The sequence below is a fragment of the Carcharhinus amblyrhynchos genome, chromosome 23, assembly GCF_965287045.1.
Source record: "Carcharhinus amblyrhynchos chromosome 23, sCarAmb.v2.hapA, whole genome shotgun sequence".
Taxonomy (NCBI): Eukaryota; Metazoa; Chordata; class Chondrichthyes; order Carcharhiniformes; family Carcharhinidae; genus Carcharhinus; species Carcharhinus amblyrhynchos.
The window spans coordinates 7,435,460-7,459,774 of record NC_137346.1 but is presented as its reverse complement, the minus strand read 5'-3'; the positions used below and the strand labels follow the sequence as shown (position 1 = coordinate 7,459,774).

Genomic DNA, 24,315 nt, shown 5'->3' with positions numbered 1-24,315 from the left:
TATCAAACGCCTTCTGGAAATCTAAAAACACCACATCCACCGGTTCCCCTCTGTCTACCGCACTAGTCACATCCTCATAGAAATCCAATAAATTCATCAAACCTGACTTCCCCTTAACGAATCCATGCTGCGTCTGTTCGATCAAACTGTTCTTTTCTAGGTGCCTTGCTATTTCTTCTTTGACAGATTCTAGTATTTTTCCAACTACAGACATTAAACTAACCGGCCTATAATTCCCTGCCTTTTGCCTGTTACCTTTTTTAAACATCGGTGTAGCATTAGCCGTTTTCCAATCTTCTGGCACTTCCCCGGAGTCCAGCAAATTTTGGTAAATAATTACTAAGGCATCAACTATCACCTCTGCCATTTCTTTCAGAATCCTGGGATGCATTCCATCCCGTCCTGGGGACTTGTCCACCTTCAGTCCCATTAGTCTATCAAGCAGGACCTCTCTAGTGACTAATCAACTCCTACCATCCTTCTATCTTTAATATCCAGCAAACTATTCATGTCCTCCTCTGTGAAGACCGAGGCAAAAAACTTATTTAAAGCCTCAGCCATTTCTTCGTTGTCCACTGCTAAATCCCCCCTCTCGTCCTCCAAGGGTCCAACATTCACTCTAGCCAGCTGCCTCCTCTTTATATATTTGTAAAAACTTTTACTGTCATTTTTTATATTTAGTGCTAGTTTAGCTGCATACTCTATCTTTCCTTTCTTAATCACCTTCTTAGTCATTCTTTGGGAAAGATTTAAAAATCAACAACCTTCTAATCGCCCACTATTTTTAGCCATTCTGAACGCATCAGCTTTTAACTTAATACTTTCCAGTATTTCCTTCGATAACCATGGCTGGTTATCCCTTCTACAGTCCCAGAAAAGGGTATGTTCTCCACTACACTTCCTGAAATCAACAACAATTTCTTTCATTTTGTTGACATTGAGGGAAAGATTATTGTTGCTGCATCAGTTCACCAGATCCTCTATCTCATTCCTGTACTCTGTCTTGTCATTGCTTGAGATCTGATCCACTATCGTGATGTCATCAGCAAACTTAAATTGAATTGGAGGGGTATTATAAAACTAACCGGCCTATAATTCCCTGCCTTTTGCCTGTTACCTTTTTTAAACATCGGCGTAGCATTAGCCGTTTTCCAATCTTCCGGCACTTCCCCGGAGTCCAGCAAACTTTGGTAAATAATTACTAAGGCATCAACTATCACCTCTGCCATTTCTTTCAGAATCCTGGGATGCATTCCAGCTGATCCGCACAGAACCTGAGTGCTCATCTGGGTGCCCTATCCAGGCCAGTCGCTTTTCACGGGTTGACCTTCAAGAATGCAGTGATATAGCAGCATTAAGTATGCTCAGCAGCCAGAATAGTTTTGATCCTTGGGGAGGAGGTGGAGAAATCATCCTTCCTGTTAGCCACACCTCCAAGTTTGAAATCAAAGCAGATTTTGAAATGTTACTTTTCAAATGTTCCAAGTCATTTGTAAGGTTTGGTTTTCGAACAGAAGCATTGTAATGTCATGGAATTGCTGCAAAGATGTGCAATCGAACAAGTGACTTTCAGGAGTTTGTGCTAGTATGAATTTCTATAAAGATGTTGGTCTGCAAAGCTGTGTTCCCTGCATGCCCTGGTAAATTCTTCATCATACTTGGTGCTAACAAACTGGCTTCTGAGTCAGTTATCAGAAAGCTATTGTGCCCTATTCCTGGATTTAAGTGAATAATCTAGTCTTTCAGTACATTACTGATGGACTTGTCATTGGCTGCCCTTGATTCAAGAATGACACCTGCTCTAAGTTGAGAGTTTCTGTCTTCATGAGTCTGAGCAGGCCAATTTTTCAACCTGCATACCTTAGGGCAGCTGTGGCATGGGGTCCGGAGTGCTGGGTTTTCTTTCTTTTCTGTTGTCATGCTGCCTCATCGTTAAAGGATTGAAACTAGAAGCAAGATGCAGCTTAATGGATAAGTTATTGCCTTGGTAACAAGCTCCTCCGATTAATTAAGGTCAGATCTGCCATACTTCAAGGCGAGTGTTGGGTGCTTGTCTTTGAAGTATTTTCTTTGTCATCTCTGGAAGCTTGGCCACTTAAGAATTGAGAGAAAAGAGCCTGACAAGGGAGTACTGCTTTGCTGAATGAAACATTGAGCAGTGTCCTTATCTGTCTGTTCAGATGGACATTAAAATATCCTATAATTATTTTGACAACAGAGCATTTTCTTGTCTTCAGGCCTCCGTTTATCTTCATAGTGACATAGTGCGAATGTCACCAGACTAGTAATCTAGAGGCTCTGGCTAATGTCCTAAAGACACCAAATTTGAATCCCACCACAGCTGCTGGAATTTAAATTCTGTTGATAAATTTTGGAATGAAAATGCTCGTTTTGTCAATAGTAACCATGATCAATTATTGTAAAAACCCACATGGTTCACTCATTTCTTCCTTTAGGGAAACAAATCTGCTGTCCTTACCTGGTCCGATAACCAGGTGATTCCAGACCACGGCAATATGATTGGCTCTCAATCCTCTCTGATGGTCTAGCAAGCCACTTGGTTGCGTATCAAACAGCTACACGGCCTACATAAAGGAATGAAACCAGACTGAGTAACTGGTATTGACCTAGGCACTGGAAATGATGATGGCAAACCCAACTATATCGAGCCTGCAAAGTCCTCCTCAACATCTAGGGACTTGTGCCACATTTCGAAGAGCTGTACCACAGACTAGTCAAGTAACCACCTCACATGGTCACACACAACTGATGAATCACTACTATTCCACGTTTAACCATATAAAGAAAGCACTAAGGCTGTAGGATATACTGTGTGGGGGACTTGATGTCCATCACCAAGAGTCACGTGGTAGGATCATTACTGATCAAGCTAGCCAAGTCCTAAATGGCAGCTGCAAGATGGAGCCTGTGCTAGGTAGCAAGGGAACCAACAAGAAGAGAAATCTAATAAAATAAATTCTAGATGCAGGAATCTGAAACAAAAACAGAAAATGCTGGAAAATCTCAGCATATCTGACAGCACCTGTGAAGGGGGAATAGAGCCAATGTTTTGAGTCTGGATGAAATTTCATTAGAGATGAAGACAATAAGTAGGATGATATTTATAGCGGGGGGGTGGTGGAGGGTAGAGGAGAGATTGACAAAGATGTCATAGCCAAAAGGCATATGAAATGTAAATGATGGTGACTTTAGCTGAGAACACAGATGGCCAAGGTGGTGAAGAAAGCATATGGCATGCTTGCCTTCATCGGCTGGGGCATTGAGTACAGGAATGGCAAATCAAGTTGCAGCTGTACAAAACCTTGGTCAGATGCATTTGTATGCAGTTCTAGTCACCACACTACCAGAAGGACAGACTGGAGGGGCTGATTGTGGACAAGTCCCCAGGACCGGATGGAATGCATCCGAGTGTTCTGAAAGAAATGGCGGAGGTGATAGTGGATGCCTTGGTGGTTATTTTCCAGACGTTGCTGGATTCCGGGGAAGTGCCGGAGGATTGGAAAATGGCTAATGTTACGCCGTTGTTTAAGAAGGGTGCCAGGCAAAAGGCGGGGAATTATAGGCCGGTTAGTTTAACGTCTGTGGTAGGTAAAATGTTAGAATCCGTCATTGAGGAGGAAATTGCGAGGCATCTTGAAGGGAACTGCTTGATAGAGCAGACGCAGCACGGTTTCATTAAAGGGAAGTCGTGTCTGACAAATTTACTGGAGTTCTATGAGGATGTGTCTAGGGCGGTGGATAGAGGAGAGCCGGTGGAAGTGGTCTTTCTGGATTTTCAGAAGGCGTTTGACAAAGTACCTCAAGAGGTTATTGCAGAAGGTCGAGGGACATGGAGTTGGGGGTGGGGTGTTAGTGTGGATAGAGGATTGGTTGTCAAATAGGAGGCAGAGAGTGGGGGTCAACGGGTGCTATTCGGATTGGCGGATGGTGACTAGTGGAGTGCCCCAGGGGTCGGTGCTGGGGCCTCAGCTATTTACCATTTATATAGATGATCTGGAGGAGGGAACCGAGTGTAGGGTGTCGAAATTTGCTGATGACACCAAGATTGGGGGAACGGCAAATTGTGCGGAGGGTGTGGAGAGTCTGCAGAAGGATCTAGATAGGCTGGGCGAATGGGCCAGGAAATGGCAAATGGAATTTAATGTTGGCAAGTGTGAGGTGGTCCACTTTGGTAGGAAGAATGGTAGGAAGGACTATTACTTACGGGGCGAAAAACTGCAGCAGGCGACGGTGCAGAGGGACCTCGGGGTCCTTGTGCATGAGTCGCAAAAACCCAGCTTGCAGGTGCAGCAGGTGGTCAGGAAGGCGAATGGGATGCTGGCCTTCATAGCAAGGGGGATTGAATATAAAAGTAGGGAGGTCTTGCTGCAGCTGTATAGGGCATTGGTGAGGCCGCAGCTGGAGTAGTGTGTGCAGTTTTGGGCGCTGCACCTGCGCAAAGATATTTTGGCCTTGGAGGGAGTGCAGAGGAGGTTTACTAGGCTGATACCGGAGTTGAGGGGGTTGAGCTATGAGGAGAGGCTGAATAAACTGGGCTTGTACTCGTTAGAGTTTAGAAGAATGAGGGGAGATCTCATTGAGACGTATAAGATGATGAATGGGATGGATAGGATAGAGGTGGAGAGACTCTTCCCGCTCAAAAAAGACAGTAGGACTAGGGGGCACAGCCTCAAGATAAAGGGGGTGCGGTTTAGAACGGAGTTGAGGAGGAACTTCTTCACTCCAAAGGGTGGTGAATCTCTGGAATTCTCTGCCTGTTGAAGTGGTGGAGGCTGCTTCGCTAAATATTTTTAAGACGCGGGTTGATGGGTTTTTGATGAGAGAGGGGATTAAGGGTTATGGGGAGAGGGCGGGAAAGTGGAACTGAGCCATGACAGATCAGCCATGATCTTATTGAATGGCGGGGCAGGCTAGAAGGGCTAGATGGCCTACTCCTGCTCCTATTTCTTATGTTCTTAGGACGTGGAAACTTTGGAGAGAGCACAAAGGTTCATCAGAATGTTGCTTGGTCTCGGTGTTGACTATGAGGAGAGTTTGAATAATCTAGGATTGTTTTCACTGGAAAGATGGAAGCTGAGGGGAGACCTGTTAGAGGTCTACAAAATTGAGACATTGACGAGGTGGATAGTCAAAGGCTTTTTCCAAGCATGGAAGTGTCAATTACAAGGGGCATAAGATCAAGGTGAGGGGTGGGAAGTTTAAGGGAGATGTACAGTTGGAAGTTATTCACTCACCAAGTGGTGGAAGCAGGCACATTAGCAGCATTTAAGAGGTATCTGGATGAGTACGTGAATAGGGAAGGAATAGAGAGATACAGACTGACTAAGGGCCAAAGATTTTTTTTTTTATTTGGGTATAATGATCGGCACAGGCTCAGAGTTGAAGGGCTTGTTCCTATGCTGTTTTCTTTGACTTCTTAATGGCCGCTATCAAAGAACGATGTATAAATGAAGCAGTCAGTACCAGAATGCAGGAAGATCTGGACAGCATTCAGGCTTAGGCTAAAGTATCACACGGGTGGTGAGTAATGACCATCTCCAACAAGAGGAAGCTCTTGGGGTGGCACGGTAGCATAGTGGTTAGCACAGTTGCTCCACAGCTCCAGGGACCTGGGTTTGATTCCTGGCTTGGGTCACTGTGTGGAGTTTGCACATTCTCCTCGTGTCTGTGTGGGTTTCCTCCTGGTGCTCTGGTTTCCTCCCACAGGCCAAAGATAGGCTGGTCAGGTTCGTTGATGGCTATGCTAAAGTTGCCCCTTAGTGTCCTGAGATATGTAGGTTAGAGGGATTAGTGGGTAAATATGGTGGGGCGGGGGGGAGCCTCAGTGGGATTGAGGTCAGTGCAGACTTGATGGGCCAAATGGCCTCTTTCTGCACTGTAGGGATTCTATGATTTGGCACCAGTCTCAAAATCCACTCCCTCCACCAATGCATAGATTTGATTTATTGTCATATTGTTTCCAGTGTGCTGTGTGGACAAAGCATACCATTCGTAGAGTACATAGGGGAGAAGGGAAAAAGAGGCTGCAGAATGTAGCATAACAGTCATAGCTAGAGTGTCGAGAAAGATGAATTTAATATAAGGTAGATTCATTCAAAACTGGTGGCAGCAGGGAAGAAGCTGTTCTTGAGTTGGTTGGTATGTGATCTCAGACTTTTGCATCTTTTTCCCAATGGAAGAAGGTGGAACCGAGTATGTCTGGGGTGCATGGGGTCCTTGATTATGCTGGCTACTTTTTTGAGGAAGTCATGATGTGGAGATGCTGGTGTTGGACTGGGGTAAACATAGTAAAAAGTCTCTCGATGCCAGGTTAAAATCCAACAGGTTTATTTGGTAGCAAAAGCCACTAGCTTTCAGAGGGCTGGCTGCCCCTTTGTCAGGCGAGTGGGAGTTTTAATCACAAATAGGGCGTATAAAGACACAGACTCAATTTACAGAATAATGATTGGAATGCGAGTCTTTACAGCTAATCAAGTCTCAAAGGTACAGACAATGTGAGTGGAGAGAGCATTGAACATAGGTTAAAGAGATGTGTATTGTCTCCACAGTTAGAGATTTTGCAAAGCCAGACAAGTCATGGGGGTTACAGATAGTATGACGCGAACCCAAGATCTTGGTTGAGGCCGTCCTCGTGTGCGGAACTTGGCTCAGTCTCTGCTCAGCGACTCTGCGCTGTCGTGTGTCGTGAAGGCTGCCTTGGAGGATGCTGACCTGAAGATCAGAGGCCTCTACCACATCCCAGCTACAAGTTCCCCTCCTGAGCCCCACACCATCAGTGGCTAGAATTATAATGCTGTTCCTTCACGATCACTGGGTCAAATTCCTGGAATTTTCCCTAACAGCACTGAGTGCACCTACGCCACAGGGACTGCAGTGGTTCACAAAGGCCGCTCACCACCACCTACTCGGGCAATTAGGGGTCGTGGGTAGAGAGGTGGACTGGTGGTGTTGAGATGGCGGCGCGGACCGAAGGGCCTGTTTCCCGGGCTGATTTTGTTCTTTGCCAATAAAAATGCTGACATAGCCAGAAATGCCCACATCCAGTGAAAGAATTTGAGAAAATCAGATTAACCAGTTAATCTGATTTTTTTTCTCTAAAAATATACTTTATTTATAAAAATCTCAATTAATCTATTGCAAATGTACAGGGCTTTGAATAGCAAAACAATGTGGAATCAAGCCATTTTTACTGATCTGTACAAATTACAATGGCTACATTTCAAAACTTAAAAAACTATATCCATGCCTCAATATTTACAGATTTGTGCGAATTACAATGATTACATTTCAATACTTAAAACTATCTACGTGCCTCAATAAATTACTGTGTGCCGTTAGTGCTCAGATTGGCGCACAGCTCCGCAGGTCGAGGGTATTCTGCAGTTCCCGGGCCCTCGGTCTGCCTCTGTTAAAAGGCCTTACAGTGTGGCCTTTCCCCATTGCGTCTTTGCGGCGGCTGCCCCAAGCTTCAGCCTGTCCCTCAGCACGTAGTCCTGGACCTTGGAATGTGCCAGTCTGCAACACTCGGTCGAGGACGGTTCTTTCCGCTGGAAGATCAGCAAGTTTCGGGCGGACCAAAGTGCCTCCTTCACCGAGTTGATGACCTTCCAGCAGCAGTTGATATTTGTCTCGGTGTGCGTCCCCGGAAACAGCCCGTAGAGCACAGAGACCTGCGTCACCGAGCTGCTCGGGACGAACCTCAACAAATACCACGGCATCTCGCTCCAGACCTTCTTTGCAAAGGCACATTCCAGAAGGAGGTGTGCGACCGTCTCGTCAGCCCCGCAACCGCTTCGAGGGCAGCGTGCAGTGCTGCTGAGACCTCGAGTGTGCATAAAGGATCTGACGGGGAGTGCCCTTCTCACCACCGGCCAAGCCAGATCTTGGTGCTTGTTTGTCAGTTCTGGTGATGAGGCATTCTGCCAGATGACACTGACAGTCTGCTCAGGGAACCTTCCGACAGGATCTGCCGTCTCCTTTTCTCTCAGGGCCTCAAGGACGTTATGCGCTGACCACTGCTTAATCGCCGTGTGGTCAAAGGTGTGTTTGCGGAAAAATTCCTCTACGAAGGACAGGTACTGCGGTACGGTCCAACTACTCGGAGCGTTCCGCGGCAGTATGGCCAGACCCATCCTCCACAACACTGGGGACAGGTAGAACCTCAAAACAATCTGATAGATCTGTGTGGAATTTTTTTTACCAAAAATATACTTTATTCATAAAAAAAAACTCGATTAATCTATTTCAAATATACAGGGCTTTGAACAGCAAACACAACGTGGAATTAAAACACTTTTACGGATCTGTACAAACTACAATGACTGCATTTCAAAACTTAAAAAACTATATCCATGCCTCAATATTTACAGATTTGTTCTGATTACAATGATTACATTTCAATACCTAAACCTTTCTACATGCCTCAATAAATTACTGTGTGCCGTTAGTGCTCAGATTGGCACACAGCTCCGCAGGTCGAGGGTATTCTGCAGTTCCTGGGCCCTCGGTCTGCCTCCGTTAAAAGGCCTTACAGTGTGGCCTTTCCCCACTGTGCCTTTGCGGCAGCTGCCCCAAGCTTCAGCCCGTCCCTCAGCACGTAGTCCTGGACCTTGGAATGTGCCAGTGTGCAACACTCGGTCGAGGACAGTTCTTTCTGCTGGAAGGTCAGCAAGATTCGGGCGGACCAAAGTGCGTCCTTCACCGAGTTGATGACCTTCCAGCAGCAGTTGATATTTGTCTCGGTATGCGTCCCCGGAAACAGCCCGTAGAGCACGGAGTCCTGCGTCACCGAGCTGTTGGGGACGAACCTCGACAAATACCACTGCATCTCACCCCAGACCTTCTTTGCAAAGGCACATTCCATAAGGAGGTGTGCGACCGTCTCGTCCACCCCACAGCCGCTTCGAGGGCAGCGTGCAGTGATGTTGAGACCTCGAGCGTGCATAAAGGATCTGACAGGGAGTGCCCTTCTCACCACCAGCCAAGCCAGATCTTGGTGCTTGTTTGTCAGTTCTGGTGATGAGGCATTCTGCCAGATGACACTGACAGTCCGCTCAGGGAACCTTCCGACAGGATCCGCCGTCTCCTTTTCTCTCAGGGCCCCAAGGACGTCACGCGCTGACCACTGCTTAATCGCCGTGTGGTCAAAGGAGTGTTTCTGGAAAAATTCCTCCACGAAGGACAGGTGCTGTGGTATGGTCCAACTACTCAGAGCGTTCCGCGGCAGTGTGGCCAGACCCATCCTTCGCAACACTGGGGACAGGTAGAACCTCAAAACAAAGTGGCACTTGCTGTTAGTGTGCCGAGGATCTACGCACAGCTTGATGCGGCCGCACACAAAGGTAGCCATCAGGGTGAGGGCGGCGTTGGGAACGTTTTTCCCTCCGTTCTCTGGAGATTTGTACATCGCTTCCCTCCGGACGCGATCCATCTTTGATCTCCAGATAAACTTGAAGATGGCCCGCGTCACTGCTGCAGCGCAGGATTTGGGGATAGGCCACACCTGCGCCACGTACAATAACCTGGACAGCATCTCGCACCGGATCACCAGGTTTTTTCCTGTCATGGAGAGGGAGCGTTGCTCCCACAAGCCCAGTTTCTGCCTGGCTTTCGCGATGCGCTCCTCCCAGTTTTTGACGCAAGCCCCTGCCGCTCCAAACCATATCCCCAGCACCTTCAGGTAATCTGCCCTGACGGTGAAGGGGACAAAGGATTTGTCGGCCCAGTTCCCAAAGAACATGGCCTCGCTCTTACCCTGGTTGACTTTGGCTCCCGAGGCCAACTCGAACTGTTCACAGGCCTGGAGGAGCCTGCGGACAGACGGGGGGTCCGAGCAGAAGACAGCCACATCATCCATGTACAGGGAGGCTTTGACCTGCGTGCCTCCGCTGCCTGGGATTGTCACCCCTTTGATGCCTGGGTCGCTTCTGAGGGCCTCGGCAAGGGCTTCAATGCAACACACAAAAAGGACGGAGGAGAGAGGGCAGCCCTGTCTGACTCCAGACCTGATTTGAAAACTATCTGTTTCCTCCCCATTGACTGAAACTGTGCTACTGGAATATTACTTTGTGCAAATTGGTTGTTGTATTTGCCCATACCACAAATCACAGCCACCGATGATTGTGTGGATCATGTTGGAACACCTTAATGTAAGTAGTGCCATATAACTGAAAATTATTTTCTTTTGGATGCTTTTTAATATTGTAAAATGTAATTTATTTGATCAGCTACTTTGGTAAAATTGCCCACAAGTGTCATTGAATCTTTGATGTAGTTCAAAATTTCCATCAATTTCCCATTGCTCATTTTTGAGCTAACCATGAATGTTTGTGCCTCAGTTTCATTAGTTTTGCCAGCACTGAAGGTCAATTTGCATTATGTTAATGTTGAGCATTTGGATTGTTTTTATTTTTAGATTTCTCGATTGTCTAAAATTGTATTGATCAATATTTTATTTTCAAAATAATGCTAGACTCCCCACGTCCATCATTGTTATCCATCTCAATGCCCACAGGTATCAGGTACGTGCTCCTACGTTCTTCCAGAAGTGTCGTGACCAAAATTGGTACATCAGCCAACTCGAGGTGGCCCAGACAGGTTACATTCAGCAAGTTAACAATCTCAAGGAGGTCAGTGCCTGTAATCTGTCTTCATGCTGTCAAATAGGAATTTAAACAGCGCAGATTGACATTTTGATAATACCAAACCTCTGACTTTTTTTTCTGAATATATTGTGGTCTTCCTGATTTAGTTGCTTTCACAGCCCTCCGAATAATTCAAATAATAGCCAACTGCCTGAGTCATTGGCTGCAGCACAGAATGCCTTTGTGTTGCTATCAGGTGTCCTCTTCTGTGCTTTGTTTCTTTTGAAATTGTGGCAATTGTTTGCAAAAATGTTACAAAAGGTTTAATGTAATAGCCTGTTTGAAGAAAAATGAGTTCAAATGTGGTTTTGAGGATGTTAAACGACCCTTTTGTTGTTTCTAATGTGTTTTACTTGTATTTCAATTTCGTGTGACATTTTGCACCAGCTGTGTTTTCCCAACCTGGAAGGAAAAAGTGCCGTTGGTCGATTATTTTTCTTACAAAAGAATGGGCCATATTATACTGTAGGAAGGAATCTAATGGCATCTGCTGTCAGTTGGATTCTAAGATTATTTTGCACAGCAGATCATGCAGTGCAAATTAAGAATAGCCCAGCTCTGGAATGAATAAGGGCAAGCAGTGGTGCATCTCCCTGACCAATCTGATTTTTAAATTATGAAATTAACAGTCAAAGCAGTGGGAAGAAAATGTTTGATTTGATTTATTATTGTCGCATGTATTAATATAGTGAAGAGTATTGTTTCTTGTGTGCTATACAGACAAAACATACCATGCATTGAGAAGGAAAGCAGTGCAGAATGAAAGTTACAGTCATAACTAGGATGTAAAGATTAGCTTAATGAGAAGTCCATTCAAAAGTCTGGCAGCAGGGAAGAAACTGAATTATACTGGATGAAAGTGAAGCCAGATTAGGTATAAATAGAGATTATTGAATCCTACAGTGCAGGAGGAGGCCATTTGGCCCATCGAGTCTGCACAGACCACAATCCCACCCAGGCCCTATCCGATAACCCCATGCATTTATCCTAGTGAGACCTCCTGACACTAATGGGCAACTTAGCATGGCCAATCCACGTAACCCACACATCCTTGGACTGTGGGAGAAAACTGGAGCATCTGGAGGAAACCCACACAGACACTGGGAGAATGTGCAAACTACATACAGTGACCCAAGCAGGGAATTGAATCTGGATCCTTGGTGCTGTGAGGCAGCAGTGCTAACCACTGTGCCACCGTGCCGCCCGATTTGAATTAAGAGTGAGAAGAGAAATACTGTAATTTTCAGAATATGTATTTTGCCCCTTGGTGTATCTGAAAGTTGGGGTATTTATTTATTTCGCGTTCAGTGCAGACTCCGGGGAAGTGCCGGAAGATTGGAAAACTGCTAATGTTACGCCACTGTTTAAAAACGGTAGCAGACAAAAGGCAGGGAATTATAGGCCGGTTAGTTTAACGTCTGTAGTTGGAAAAATGCTAGAATCTGTCATCAAAGAAGAAATAGCGAGGTACCTAGAAAAGAACGGTTTGATCAAGCAGACGCAGCATGGATTAGTTAAGGGGAAGTTGTGTTTAATGAATTTATTGGATCTCTATGAGGATTTTGGTCGCTGCACTTACGCAAGGATATTTTGGCCTTGGAGGGAGTGCAGAGGAGGTTTACTAGGCTGATACCGGAGTTGAGGGGCTTGAGCTATGAGGAGAGGCTGAATAAACTAGGCTTTTACTCGTTAGAGTTTAGAAGAATGAGGGGAGATCTCATTGAGACGTGTAAGATGATGAATGGGATGGATAAGATAGAGGTGGAGAGACTCTTCCCGCTCAGAAAGGACAGTAGGACTAGGGGGCACAGCCTCAAGATAAAGGGGGGGGTTGCGGTTTAGAACGGAGTTGAGGAGGAACTTCTTCACTCAAAGGGTGGTGAATCTCTGGAATTCTCTGCCCGTTGAGGTGGTGGAGGCTGCCTCGCTAAATATTTTTAAGACGCGGGTTGATGGGTTTTTGATAAGCGAGGGGATTAAGGGTTATGGGGAGAGGGCGGGAATGTGGAACTGAGCCAAGACAGATCAGCCATGATCTTATTGAATGGCGGGGCAGGCTCGAAGGGCTAGATGGCCTACTCCTGCTCCTATTTCTTGTGTTCTTATGTTCTTAAGTCTGACATGGCACTCCCCTCGCTACAGCTCTGTTACCTTGGTTTTCAGCAACTTCTGTCACATTCATTTTGAAGGTTGCCATGTAATGTGCTCTTCCTCTGCCATGTTAATGGTTAAAATTTTTGACTCCCAAAGTTAGTATGAAAAACCTTACCTTGTACAAGGTGGCCCATTACAGGGAATTGCTCTGGTGATGAAAGTAACCAATTAGGGAGCAACTGAGCTGGACCAATTGGTTTGATAGACACCACGCTTTGCAGGTTACCATGTCTGTTCTTGGAAAGAAACTGATCAACTTCAATTTCAAGCCAACATGAATGGGAGGTTTATGATCTCCTTGCATATGTATCTCACGACTCCGACTTAGCCTGTGCAAATAATTTATCTATCAACAAGCCCTGAGGGACGTGCCAGATGATTTATTGCTGTCCTGAGAAATGTATGTGTCAAAAGCTGCATTTCATCTGAATGTCTCACATTTTGCACAAAGGTGGCAGCTAGCTGCTCTGCAAGCTAAGGTGGGAATGGACCTTTTAGCTTAGTCAGGTTTGCTTAGCACTTTTGTCAATAACTGATCAATTTGACCACAGTACAGGCAGCTCTTTGATGTTCAAGTTACAACGAACAGCATTTTACATTTGCACACTGTTTTGGCTCTACAAACACCAGTTTTGACGTTATGACATTCTGCACCATCCGTCTTTCATATTTCTGGGTCAATAACTCCAGATGAATCCATGCAACTGAAGAAAATTCCCTCTGGTAAAAATGTGGCCTTGCAGTACAGAGGTACGGGGACAGACAGGATAATAGATGGCTAGGGAGCAGTGGAGTGGGAGAGGCAATGCTATCTGTCTTGGCTTTATGCGTCTAGTTTAGACAGGCACTTGCACTGCATGAGAACATAGTTCAATGCTGGCATTTTTTTACTGGGTTCATCTCCTCCTGTATCCATGTGGTTTAATCTCCTACAGTGACTTGTTGGCTGACAAATGGCTTCAGACCAATAGCTTACCACCACCGACAAGAGACGCACAATCCTGAAGGACAGGACGTTAACGTGGTCATGAACCATTCACTCATTTTTAATATTGTACCTATGGTGAAATTGGTTCTGACTTGCAACGTTTCAGCTTAAAGCTGTTTGCAGGAACCATTTGTGCCCTAAGTCTGAGGTATACCTGTATTGCAAAAGTGTACGTTCATGTTATACCAGGAAAATTAGACTTCCATGAAGTACAAACTTGAAGATATTATATTTGGAAAATGTAATTTAAATTTTTTTAAAAATTACAAATTTTAACATTTCCATGAAGAAATTTTAACATCTCCTCCATGATTGTAAAATTGTTTGCAATGCCAGGGAGGAAGTTTGGAAGTAATTAATACTTATTGCATCATTAATAGATACTTTTATTGGAATGGAGAGGACCTAACTATTCAGTGATCAAAGACATCAATATGCTGTTTTTACTAAAACTAAAAGTGGACCAGAGTAACTCCAGCAGAAACTTTTGGATCCTTGAGTTTAATCATATGTCTGCCTCCCATTTGAAGTTGCAGTGCCATTCAGAAATAAATAGCAGCAAGCACCTTTAGCTTCCCTTAACTTCAGTAAGAAAGTTTGGACCAAAGAATTTACTTTTAGTTTTCTAAGCAGAGTACCTCTAAAAACTGAAGATAAAACTAAAACGTTAAAATACATCAGTGGTCCCTGAAAAAGAAAAGTGCAAGAATGCTTTGAATACTTAGAATCCACCTGAGCAATTAACCAACCTTTCTCCATCAAGCACTCTGCATTTTCTGTTTCATATTTCTGATTTCCAACATTTTCATGACGTCTCTTCTTTATTCCCTGACAATTCGTCCAGTGCAAAATGTAAATCCATACCCACATTTGAATAATTCAGTAACAATGATGTTTTCTTTGACTTTGAGAGTCACTTTAGATGATGAAACATTGCCATAATTTTAAACATAGGCCGATAACACACTGACAAGGGCCATCCTCGTTCACAGCTGGGATTTCCAGTGCACTGAGTGAATGGAGTTTCAGCTTGATCACATTTTCTGTTCTCGTTAGCAATTAGTCCTGCCGGGGCAAGACTGGAGAATGCTGTCTACTGGAGATGCGTGTGACTAGGGTGCCACATTGTTGTGGATATTGCCAGTAATTGACATAAGCTTAGATCAGTGTGGATTGTGGTTGCTGTCACTTTAAATCACTTAAAACTATTTTATGGAACTGGCTGTGGCAAGATGTACCTTTTTAAAAGAAAAAGGTAATTAATAGCAACTGAGGTAAAATGTCCTTGCGTCAGATGATAATGCTGAAAGTGACTTAGAAATGCTCAGGAAAAAATGGCCCTGAATATGCATGCACACTGGTATGCTTCACAAGCTGCCGCTATTGTTCATTCTCCCCCTCCAACTATGTGCCCTCTTGTCCATGGCTGAGTGTAACTTGGGATGATTTGTCCATACTGTACTAATTTTTTTCCCTTCCTATCAATATCTCCTAGTTTGAATAACCTGAGATCAAAAATGCATCAAGATTAGTACTGTTGCAAATCTACTTTTGGCTTTGTAACCCATCTAACTTGGAAGTACTTTTTTGGTTCTAAACCTGAATGGTGTTTGAGAATACTTAAAAGATGATGCTTATCATTTCCTTGGCCCTAAATGTGGAGCGTGGATCATCATAAAGGATATCCGTGCCTCTTTATCCAAATATAGTTGCTCATCGTACATAACTCTAATCTATCGTGTAGCCTTGAAATGATGATTAAACTCCAGCCATTTTCTGCAGGAAGCCCTTTCTGGTTTAGTCATTGTCCTGGTTGAAGGGGGCTATTGTCACTGCACTATACTGAGCCAGATTGTGCTTCTTTCTCCTGTTTTCTTTAAACTTGGTCTTTTGCAAGTAACCTCGTTAAACAAAAAAAACTCCCTTTTATAAAATATTGCATGTTGGATGAATGTTTAGAATTTTTTAAAATGCCAAAGCTTCGTAATTTTGGCCTTCCATGCTACTGGGGCCTGCAATAATCTGTGCTACAAGAATTATTTCCAACTACTTGTGCTTTTCTCTGCAGCAGAGGACAGAATCTTGTCGATACAAATTCATATCATTTAGCTTTTGGAGGGAGACTTCCTTCGTGACATAATCCTATTTGATTGGTGATTATAGATCTGGAAGTAGGGACACCCTATTCATCTGTTTAATAAAATCAATAAAACACTTGAATTAGTAGAATCCAGGTGCGTTTGAATGTCAAATCCTCTTGTTTATCATAAAGTAATGGCTTTTATTTTATTATGGTGATATAGTTGACCTATTTCCTCCTAGGATATCAATGAGAAATGACATGGCCTCATTAGAAAGTATGACTTCTAACCAAGCTAACCGAGTACATGAATCCACATGCTCCTTGTAGTATTCTATAGACATAGTGCAGCTATCTGTAAAACAAATAGTATTAACATTTTGAGGAGAAACAAGCAGCAAGATGACAATTGTGCATTTAGTTGCTAAAGAAATGCACCTGTTAATTCATTCTGTACTTTGTAAAATACCTTTTAAAAAAATCTCTTCTGTTTGTACCTTTCTCCCTTTCCCAAATTCTGCAGAGATTGGCCATTGAACTTTCTCGTAACAGGGCATCTCAAAACTTGTCGCCACCTGATACACACTTGAGCCCACAAAACAGCGATTGCTCAGACATGAGGATGAAAAAGCTAGTTCATAATGAAGATGTGCCAGCAGAGGGAGCATGCTCAGTATTGACCATCAGCCTGGTCAAAGAGGACGACGAAGAGGACAAGGCTGCGCAGGATGACTCAAATGTAATTAGCTTAGTTACAGCTACAGACTCGATTTAGTTTTGAAAACCCTTTTTGTATAAGACCTTCCATTCTAATTTTTGTGAAACTTCAAACAGGATTTCAGAAAAATGGACCCATGACCTCTTTATAATCCTCGTTTCCAGAAAAATCAGTATGATCTGGCTTGGTTAACAGTGCTGCAAAAATGATTCCACGTTTCAGGGCCTTGACATATGGCCATGAATTTCTCTGCATCCCCTTTTATGTTGTAATGAGGATGCACTCTGAAAAAGCCAGAACACATGTAGAAGAGGTATCTCCTTTTTTTCATTAGCAGTCCTGCTGAATTGAGACTGAATCACTTCCTGTCCAGGCCAGTAGTTTCTGAGATGGTAGAGGGCCCAATGTGCCATCCTTAAACTTGGTCTCATTCAGGACAGGTGGTACTTGGAGGGTAGGTGAGCAGGTGTATAAAGGTTTGTTTGCTCTGTTTTGACTTTACTCCTGCATTCTCCCAATAAAGTTTTAATGATGGATTTTGTGCTTTCCTAAAAGAACCTTCTCCATTTTGGTCAGTTGCATGACAAATTCCCATGAGTGAGCAGGATGTTCAAGGGCATCCGTAATGCGCTTCCACAATCCTTGTGGGAGTCTCCTGCCATGACCAAGCTCTAAGTAGAGCAGCTAGTTTGGATGAGCAATAAATGCTAGCCTCGATGGCAGCGCCCATATCCCATGAAAGAATTAAAAACTTACACAAACATGTCCCACCCAGCTGAGCTGGCTTTGCATGATTATTGTTTCATTCTGGACATGTTTGCTTGGGAGAGACACCACTATTGGACTGCATTTCTTGCCACTGCATTGGGAGGACCTTATAAAGGCTATTCTGATGATACTTCCTCAGTGCTTTGAGATACCTGCTGTAAGTTGTCCAAACCTCCATATAAGAGCTTGGGGATCACTGCAGCCTGGTAACCATTTGGCCATGGGTTTGAGAGCCTAGTCCTCAGGTACACACTTGGCTAAAGATAGTAATGAATTTTGTCACCTGTCTACCTTGCTCCAGCAGAGGCTCCCAAGATAGGGAAGATAGTCCACTTTTTCCAGGATTAAGCCATGATCTTGGTGATTAGGGATGTCATGACGGCACAGTGGTTAGCATTGCTGTCTCACAGCTCCAGGGACCCAGGTTAGATTCAGATTTTGGGTGACTGTGTGGAGTTTGGGCGTTCTCCACGTGCCTGGGTTTCCTGCAGGGGCTCTGGATTCCTCCTACAATCTAAAGATGTGCAGGTTAGGTGGATTGGCCATGTTAAATTGCCCCTTAGGGTCAGAAAAAGGACCAGGTTGGAAGAGGACCATGGTTTTCCGGGTGTTTAGTGAAAGGCCCATTTTCTTGTATGCTTCTGGGATATGCTGAGATGTATGGTTATCAAAGTTACAACAACACATTGGTTGATTTGCATTCAGGGCAGTAGGCATCAAAAGAATTAGATATCAACAGGAGTATCAACATGTTGCAAATGATTAACTGAACCAGTGCAAAAGTTCATTGTTCTGTTATCACAAGCTGCACACTGTTCATGGCTACTAAAGGAACCCTTTTGTCAGGGGAAATGTCTTGCTTTGACAGTCCACCTGAGAACGGAATTCACTCTTGTGTAATATTTGTTCTGAAATTCTACATCTAACTGATTATTAATACCCTTTTCTTAGTGTGCACATTTCAATTAGAAGTTTCCTTTCAGTTATTAAACATTAAGGTAGATAAAATATTTTTTAAAAATCAAGATGCTTTTAATTGATGTAAAAATTTCTCTTATTGGTTTAGCATGATCTGTCTGATGGTGACCTGGACATAGAATGCCTCACCGTGGACGATGAATTGATCCAACTTGATGGCAGCAGCTCCTCTGCTAGTTCCACAGCAACCAGTAATACTGAGGAAAATGACATTGATGAGGAGACCATGTTAGTATTGCCATGTAATCTGTTTCATGTCTATTGCTATGTTTGCTATTCTTTCAAAAAAAAATTTATCCGTTTGTTATTGTCACATGTAGGCTTACATTAACACTAATGAAAATCCCCTAGTTGCCACACTTTGCCGCCCGTTAGGGTACACTGAAAGAGAATTTAGCAAAGCCAATGCACCTAACCAGCACATCTTTCGGACTTTGGGAGGAAACCCACATAGGCACAGGGGGAGAGTGCAGACACCTCACAGTGATCCAAGCAGGGAATCGAGCTGGAGTCCCTGGCACTGAGGCAGCAGTGCTAACCACTGTGCCATCCCTACTGAAAAAGATCATTCAACTAATCAAATCTGCACTGGCTGTTTTGAAAAACAGTTGAATTGTTTTCATTCTCCACTCTTCGCACATCCGTGTACTTTTTTCCCCAAGTTTTTATCCAATTCCCTTTTTGAAGCCTGCTGTGGAACTCATTTCCACCACCCTGTTAATGCAATCCAAGTCCTAACCACTCACCAAGTAGTTGAGGGACAGGGAGAATTGGCTTTTCTCATGTTGCCTCTGGTTCCTTTGACAATCGCTTTAAGTATGTTTATTCTGGTCATCAGTCCTTCAGCTGTTGGAAACAGTTATTCATTTACTATCTAAACCCATCAAGATTTTGTCAGATCTCCTCTTTGCTCTCTGTAGAGCAAGGTAGACGATCCCAGTGTCTTTCGTATCTAAGTTATGATGATCGTTTATACCCAGAACTATTCTAGTAACTAAGGTCCAAATTCGGGTTAGGTTGATTGGCCATGCTAAAATCTCCCTCATATTAGGGGGATTAGCAGGGTAAATGAGGGATTATGGGAATAGAGCCTGGGTGGGATAGTGTTCGGTATAGACCCGATGGGCCGAATGGCTGCCTTCCGCACTGTAGCGATTCTATGATAGTATAATCCTTTTCTGTTTGTCTGTCCCAGAGTGCGATACCTTTTAGAAGTGTTCCAACTAAAGTTGAACTAGTGTTTTGAGTTTAGCATAACTAGATATTGGCCAGATGTCTTGCTCCTAATTTAATATCCAGTAGCTTGACTGGAGACGTTTTGACTCTCCTCTGCCCCTTTACGAATTCCCTACCAGTGCATGCACCAACTTGGCTCTTGGAAAGAATTGCCACTTGGATAAGATGCCTGAGGGCTGCCGGGGCTCTTGAATCCATAGCAAGCTTGAAGCAGCCCTTTGAGAGGATGAGGAGAGAATTTTCTTTGAATGTATTTGTGTAAATCACCACTCCATTCCTAATTTGAGGTGGGCACGTTTCAAAGGAAAATAAATAAGAGAATTGCCCTAGAAACTAACTTTAACGTAGCAAGAAGAGTTCAGATAGCAATCTTTCCTTTTAGTAAGAATAGGAATTACTCTAATTTATAAAAAAAAAAGCTTTTTATTTAAGAATTGGGGAAGAGGGTTTTGCTCATGACTACAGCACCTCTTAAGTATTGGAACACTTGGTGCTCACTTATCCAGGCATTTCTTTATGACATGAACTTGAGATTGTGCAAAGATTATTCCTGAAAAACCTGGATTGATCCCATATATGTCTTAGTCTGCTTCCATATATTGAGGCTATACAGTGATTAGCATCACTGCCTCACAGCGCCAGGGACCCAGGTTCAATTCCTGACTTGGGCCACTGTCTGTGTGGAGTTTGCGTGTTCTCCCTGTGTCTGTGTGCGTTTCCTCTGGGTATTTCTGTTTTCTCCCACAGTCCCAAAATGTGAGAGTTAGGGGAATTAGAGTAAATGAGGGGTCAAGGAGCTAGGGACTTGGATGGGATTATTGTTGTTGCAGGTTTGATGGGTCAAATGGCCTCTTTCTGCACTGTAGGGATTCTGTGAATTAGATTAATCCCATATGTGAATCGGTCCACTTCCATGTATTGAATTAGCTCAAATAATAACTGGCTTGAGTTTTGATTTCCTTGTTATTTTGAAGTAACTTTTCAAGCTTTACCTTTCCAGGTCTGGTGAGAATGATGTTGAATACAGCAACAACATGGATCTGGAAGAAGGCGAGTTGGATGATTCAGCAGGAGCTTCCGGTAAACCTGAGTTGGGATATATTGGAAATAAAATTGTCTTTTGGCCAGGGTTGGGAAGCAGTTGTCTTCGCAAATGAGTGGCATGAGTATGAAAAGCTGGGAATGGAATTAAAAAGTAGAACCGACAAGGTGGTTATCTCTGGGCTACTGCCTGAACCGAGTGCAGACGGGCGTAAGGTTGATAAGATTAAGGAAGTGAATGGGGGCTCAGGGATTGGTGTGGGAGGAATGGGTTTGAATTTATGGGGCATTGGCATCAGTATTGGGGTAGGTGGGACCTGTTCGGGTGGGATGGGGTTGGTCTGAACCGTACTGGGACCAGAGTCCTCAACGGAGTTGAGGAGGAACTTCTTCACTCAAAGGGTGGTGAATCTCTGGAATTCTCTGCCCGTTGAAGTGGTGGAGGCTACCTCGCTAAATATTTTTAAGACACGGGTTGGTGGGTTTTTGATAAGAGAGGGGATTAAGGGTTATGGGGAGAGGGCGGGAATGTGGAACTGAGACACGACAGATCAGCCATGATCTTATTGAATGGCGGGGCAGGCTCGAAGGGCTAGACGGCCTACTCCTGCTCCTATTTCTTATATTCTTAGTCCTGGCGAATCGTGTAAATAGGCTTTAAACTAATTTGGGGGGGAGGGTACGAGGGTAGGTGACATTACGGGGGCTAAAGTTAAGGAGAGGGTACAGGTAAGGGAAGAGGCCGAGGATGTCCGAATAATAAAGGGAGGAGGGGACGTGAGTATGGTTGGTGGCGTTCTGGCAAATAGGGTCCAGGTGAAGGCTGGGATGAAGGCACTTTATCTGAATGCACGAAGCATTCGGAATAAAGTGGATGAGCTGGTGGCGCAGATCAGTACAAATGGATATGATCTGGTGGCCTTTACAGAGACGTGGCTGCAAGGTGACAGGGACTGGGAGCTGAATGTCCAGGGGTATCAAGTGTTTAGGAAGGATAGGCAGGAGGGAAAAGGGGGGGGCGTAGCTCTGCTGATTAAGGATAGCATCAGGGTGGTAGCAAGGGATGATATTGGAGCCAAAGAGCAGAAAGTGGAATCGTTGTGGGTGGAGATTAGGAACAGCAAAGGGAGGAAGATGCTGGTGGGTGCCGTCCATAGGCCCCAGAATAATGATCTGGAGGTGGGGCGGGCTGTTAACGCGCAAATAAGTGCGGCGTGCAGGAATGGAACAGCGATAATTATGGGGGATTTCAATCTACATATTGATTGGTCGACCCATGTTGGACACGGTGGGCTCGAGGAGGAGTTCTTGGAATGCTGCCGGGATAGTTTCCTTGAACAGTGTGTGTTGGAGCCGACGAGGGAGCGAGCTATCTTGGATCTGGTGTTATGTAAATGAGGCAGGAAGAATTAGGGACCTTGCGGTGAAGGATCCTCTTGGGGAGAGTGATCATTGTATGGTGGAGTTTCTGGTGCAGATGGAGGAGGAGAAAGTGGGTTCCTGGACACGCGTCCTTTGTTTGAACAGAGGGGAGTACGGTAGGATGAGAGAAGAATTGGCGAATGTTGACTGGGGGAGCGTGCTGGAAGGTAGGTCTGCTGAGGAGCAGTGGAGGATCTTTAAGGAGATCTTTCTTGGTGCTCAGCAGAAATTTATTCCGATGGTTAAAAAGGACCGTAGGAGGAGAGGTAATAAGCCGTGGATAACGAAGGGGGTGAAGGAAAGTGTTAAATTAAAAGCGGAGGTGTTTAGAGTAGCTAAGAGTAGTGGGCGAGAAGAGGATTGGGAGAGGTTTAAATGTCAACAAAGATTGACAAAGAAGTTGATAAAGAAGGGTAGGAGAAACTATGAAGCTGGGCTAGTGCTTAATATAAAAAAGGATAGCAAGAGTTTTTATAAATATATAAAAAGGAAGAGGCTGGCTAGGGTGAACGTTGGACCCTTAGAGGATGAGAGGGGGGACTTAGTGGCAGGGGATGGGGAAATGGCTGAGGTCTTGAATAACTTTTTTGTTTCGGTCTTCACGGAGGAGGACGTGAATAATTTGCCAGGTGTTAGCGATGGAAAGGTGGTAGGACTGGAGGGCCTGAATGACATTATTGTTACTAGAGGCGGTGCTCGGCAGACTGGAGGGACTGATTGTGGACAAGTCCCCAGGACTGGATGGAATGCATCCGAGGGTTCTGAAAGAAATGGTGGAGGTGATAGTGGATGCCTTGGTGGTTATTTTCCAGATGTCGCTGGATTCCGGGGAAGTGCCGGAAGATTGGAAAACGGCTAATGTTACGCCGTTGTTTAAGAAGGGTGCCAGGCAAAAGGTGGGGAATTATAGGCTGGTTAGTTTAATGTCTGTTGTAGGTAAAATGTTAGAATCCGTCATCAAGGAGGAAATAGCGAGGCATCTTGAGGGGAATTGCTTGATAGAGCAGTCGCAGCACAGTTTTGTTAAGGGGAAGTATGTCTGACAAATTTATTGGAGTTCTATAAGGATGAGTCTAGGGCGGTGGATAGAGGAGAGCCGGTGGATGTGGTCTTTCTTGATTTTCAGAAGGCGTTTGACAAGGTACCTCACAAGAGGTTATTGCAGAAGGTAAGGGGGCATGGAGTTGGGGGTAGAGTATTAGCGTGGATAGAGGATTGGCTGTCTAATAGGAGGCAGAGAGTGGGGGTCAACGGGTGCTATTCGGATTGGCGGTTGGTGACTAGTGGAGTGCCCCAGGGGTTGGTGCTGGGGCCTCAGCTATTTACCATTTATATAGATGATCTGGAGGAGGGAACCGAGTGTATGGTGTCAAAATTTGCTGATGACACCAGGATTGGTGGAACGGCAAATTGCGCGGAGGGTGTGGAGAGTCTGCAGAAGGATCTAGATAGGCTGGGTGAATGGGCCAGGAACTGGCAAATGGAATTTAGTGTTGGCAAGTGCGAGGTAGTCCACTTTGGTAGGAATAATGGTAGGAAGGACTATTACTTATGTGGCGAAAAACTGCAGCAGGTGACAGTGCAGAGGGACCTCGGGGTCCTTGTGCATGAGTCGCAAAAACCCAGCCTGCAGGTGCAGCAGGTGGTCAGGAAGGCGAGTGGGATGCTGGCCTTCATAGCGAGGGGGATTGAATATAAAAGTAGGGAGGTCTTGCTGCAGCTGTATAGGGCATTGGTGAGGCCGCAGCTGGAGTACTGTGTGCAGTTTTGGTCGCCGCACTTACGCAAGGATATTTTGGCCTTGGAGGGAGTGCAGAGGAGGTTTACTAGGCTGATGCCGGAGTTGAGGGGGTTGAGCTATGAGGAGAGGCTGAATAAACTAGGCTTGTACTTGTTAGAGTTTAGAAGAATGAGGGGAGATCTCATTGAGACATATAAGATGATGAATGGGATGGATAGGATAGAGGTGGAGAGACTCTTCCCGCTCAGAAAGGACAGTAGGACTAGAGGGCACAGCCTCAAGATAAAGGGGGGGTGGTTTAGAATGGAGTTGAGGAACTTGTTCACTCAAAGGGTGGTGAATCTCTGGAATTCTCTGCCCGTTGAAGTGGTGGAGGCTGCCTCGCTAAATATTTTTAAGACGCGGGTTGATGGGTTTTTGATGAGAGAGGGGATTAAGGGTTATGGGGAGAGGGCGGGAATGTGGAACTGAGCCATGACAGATCAGCCATGATCTTATTGAATGGCGGGGCAGGCTCGAGGGGCT

General features: G+C 44.7%; 1 protein-coding gene across 6 annotated transcripts in view; it reads left to right on the top strand.

Annotated features, from left to right (window-relative positions):
* Positions 1-24,315, top strand: part of trim37 (tripartite motif containing 37) — a 121,125-nt gene that overhangs the window by 49,770 nt on the left and 47,040 nt on the right. For all 6 annotated transcript variants that reach the window (XM_080210441.1, XM_080210446.1, XM_080210445.1 and 3 more), the window contains 4 exons: positions 10,535-10,649; positions 16,410-16,625; positions 18,439-18,578; positions 20,587-20,666. In XM_080210441.1, the coding sequence (XP_080066567.1) occupies positions 10,535-10,649; positions 16,410-16,625; positions 18,439-18,578; positions 20,587-20,666 (551 nt within the window). The remainder of the gene's footprint in view (positions 1-10,534; positions 10,650-16,409; positions 16,626-18,438; positions 18,579-20,586; positions 20,667-24,315) is intronic.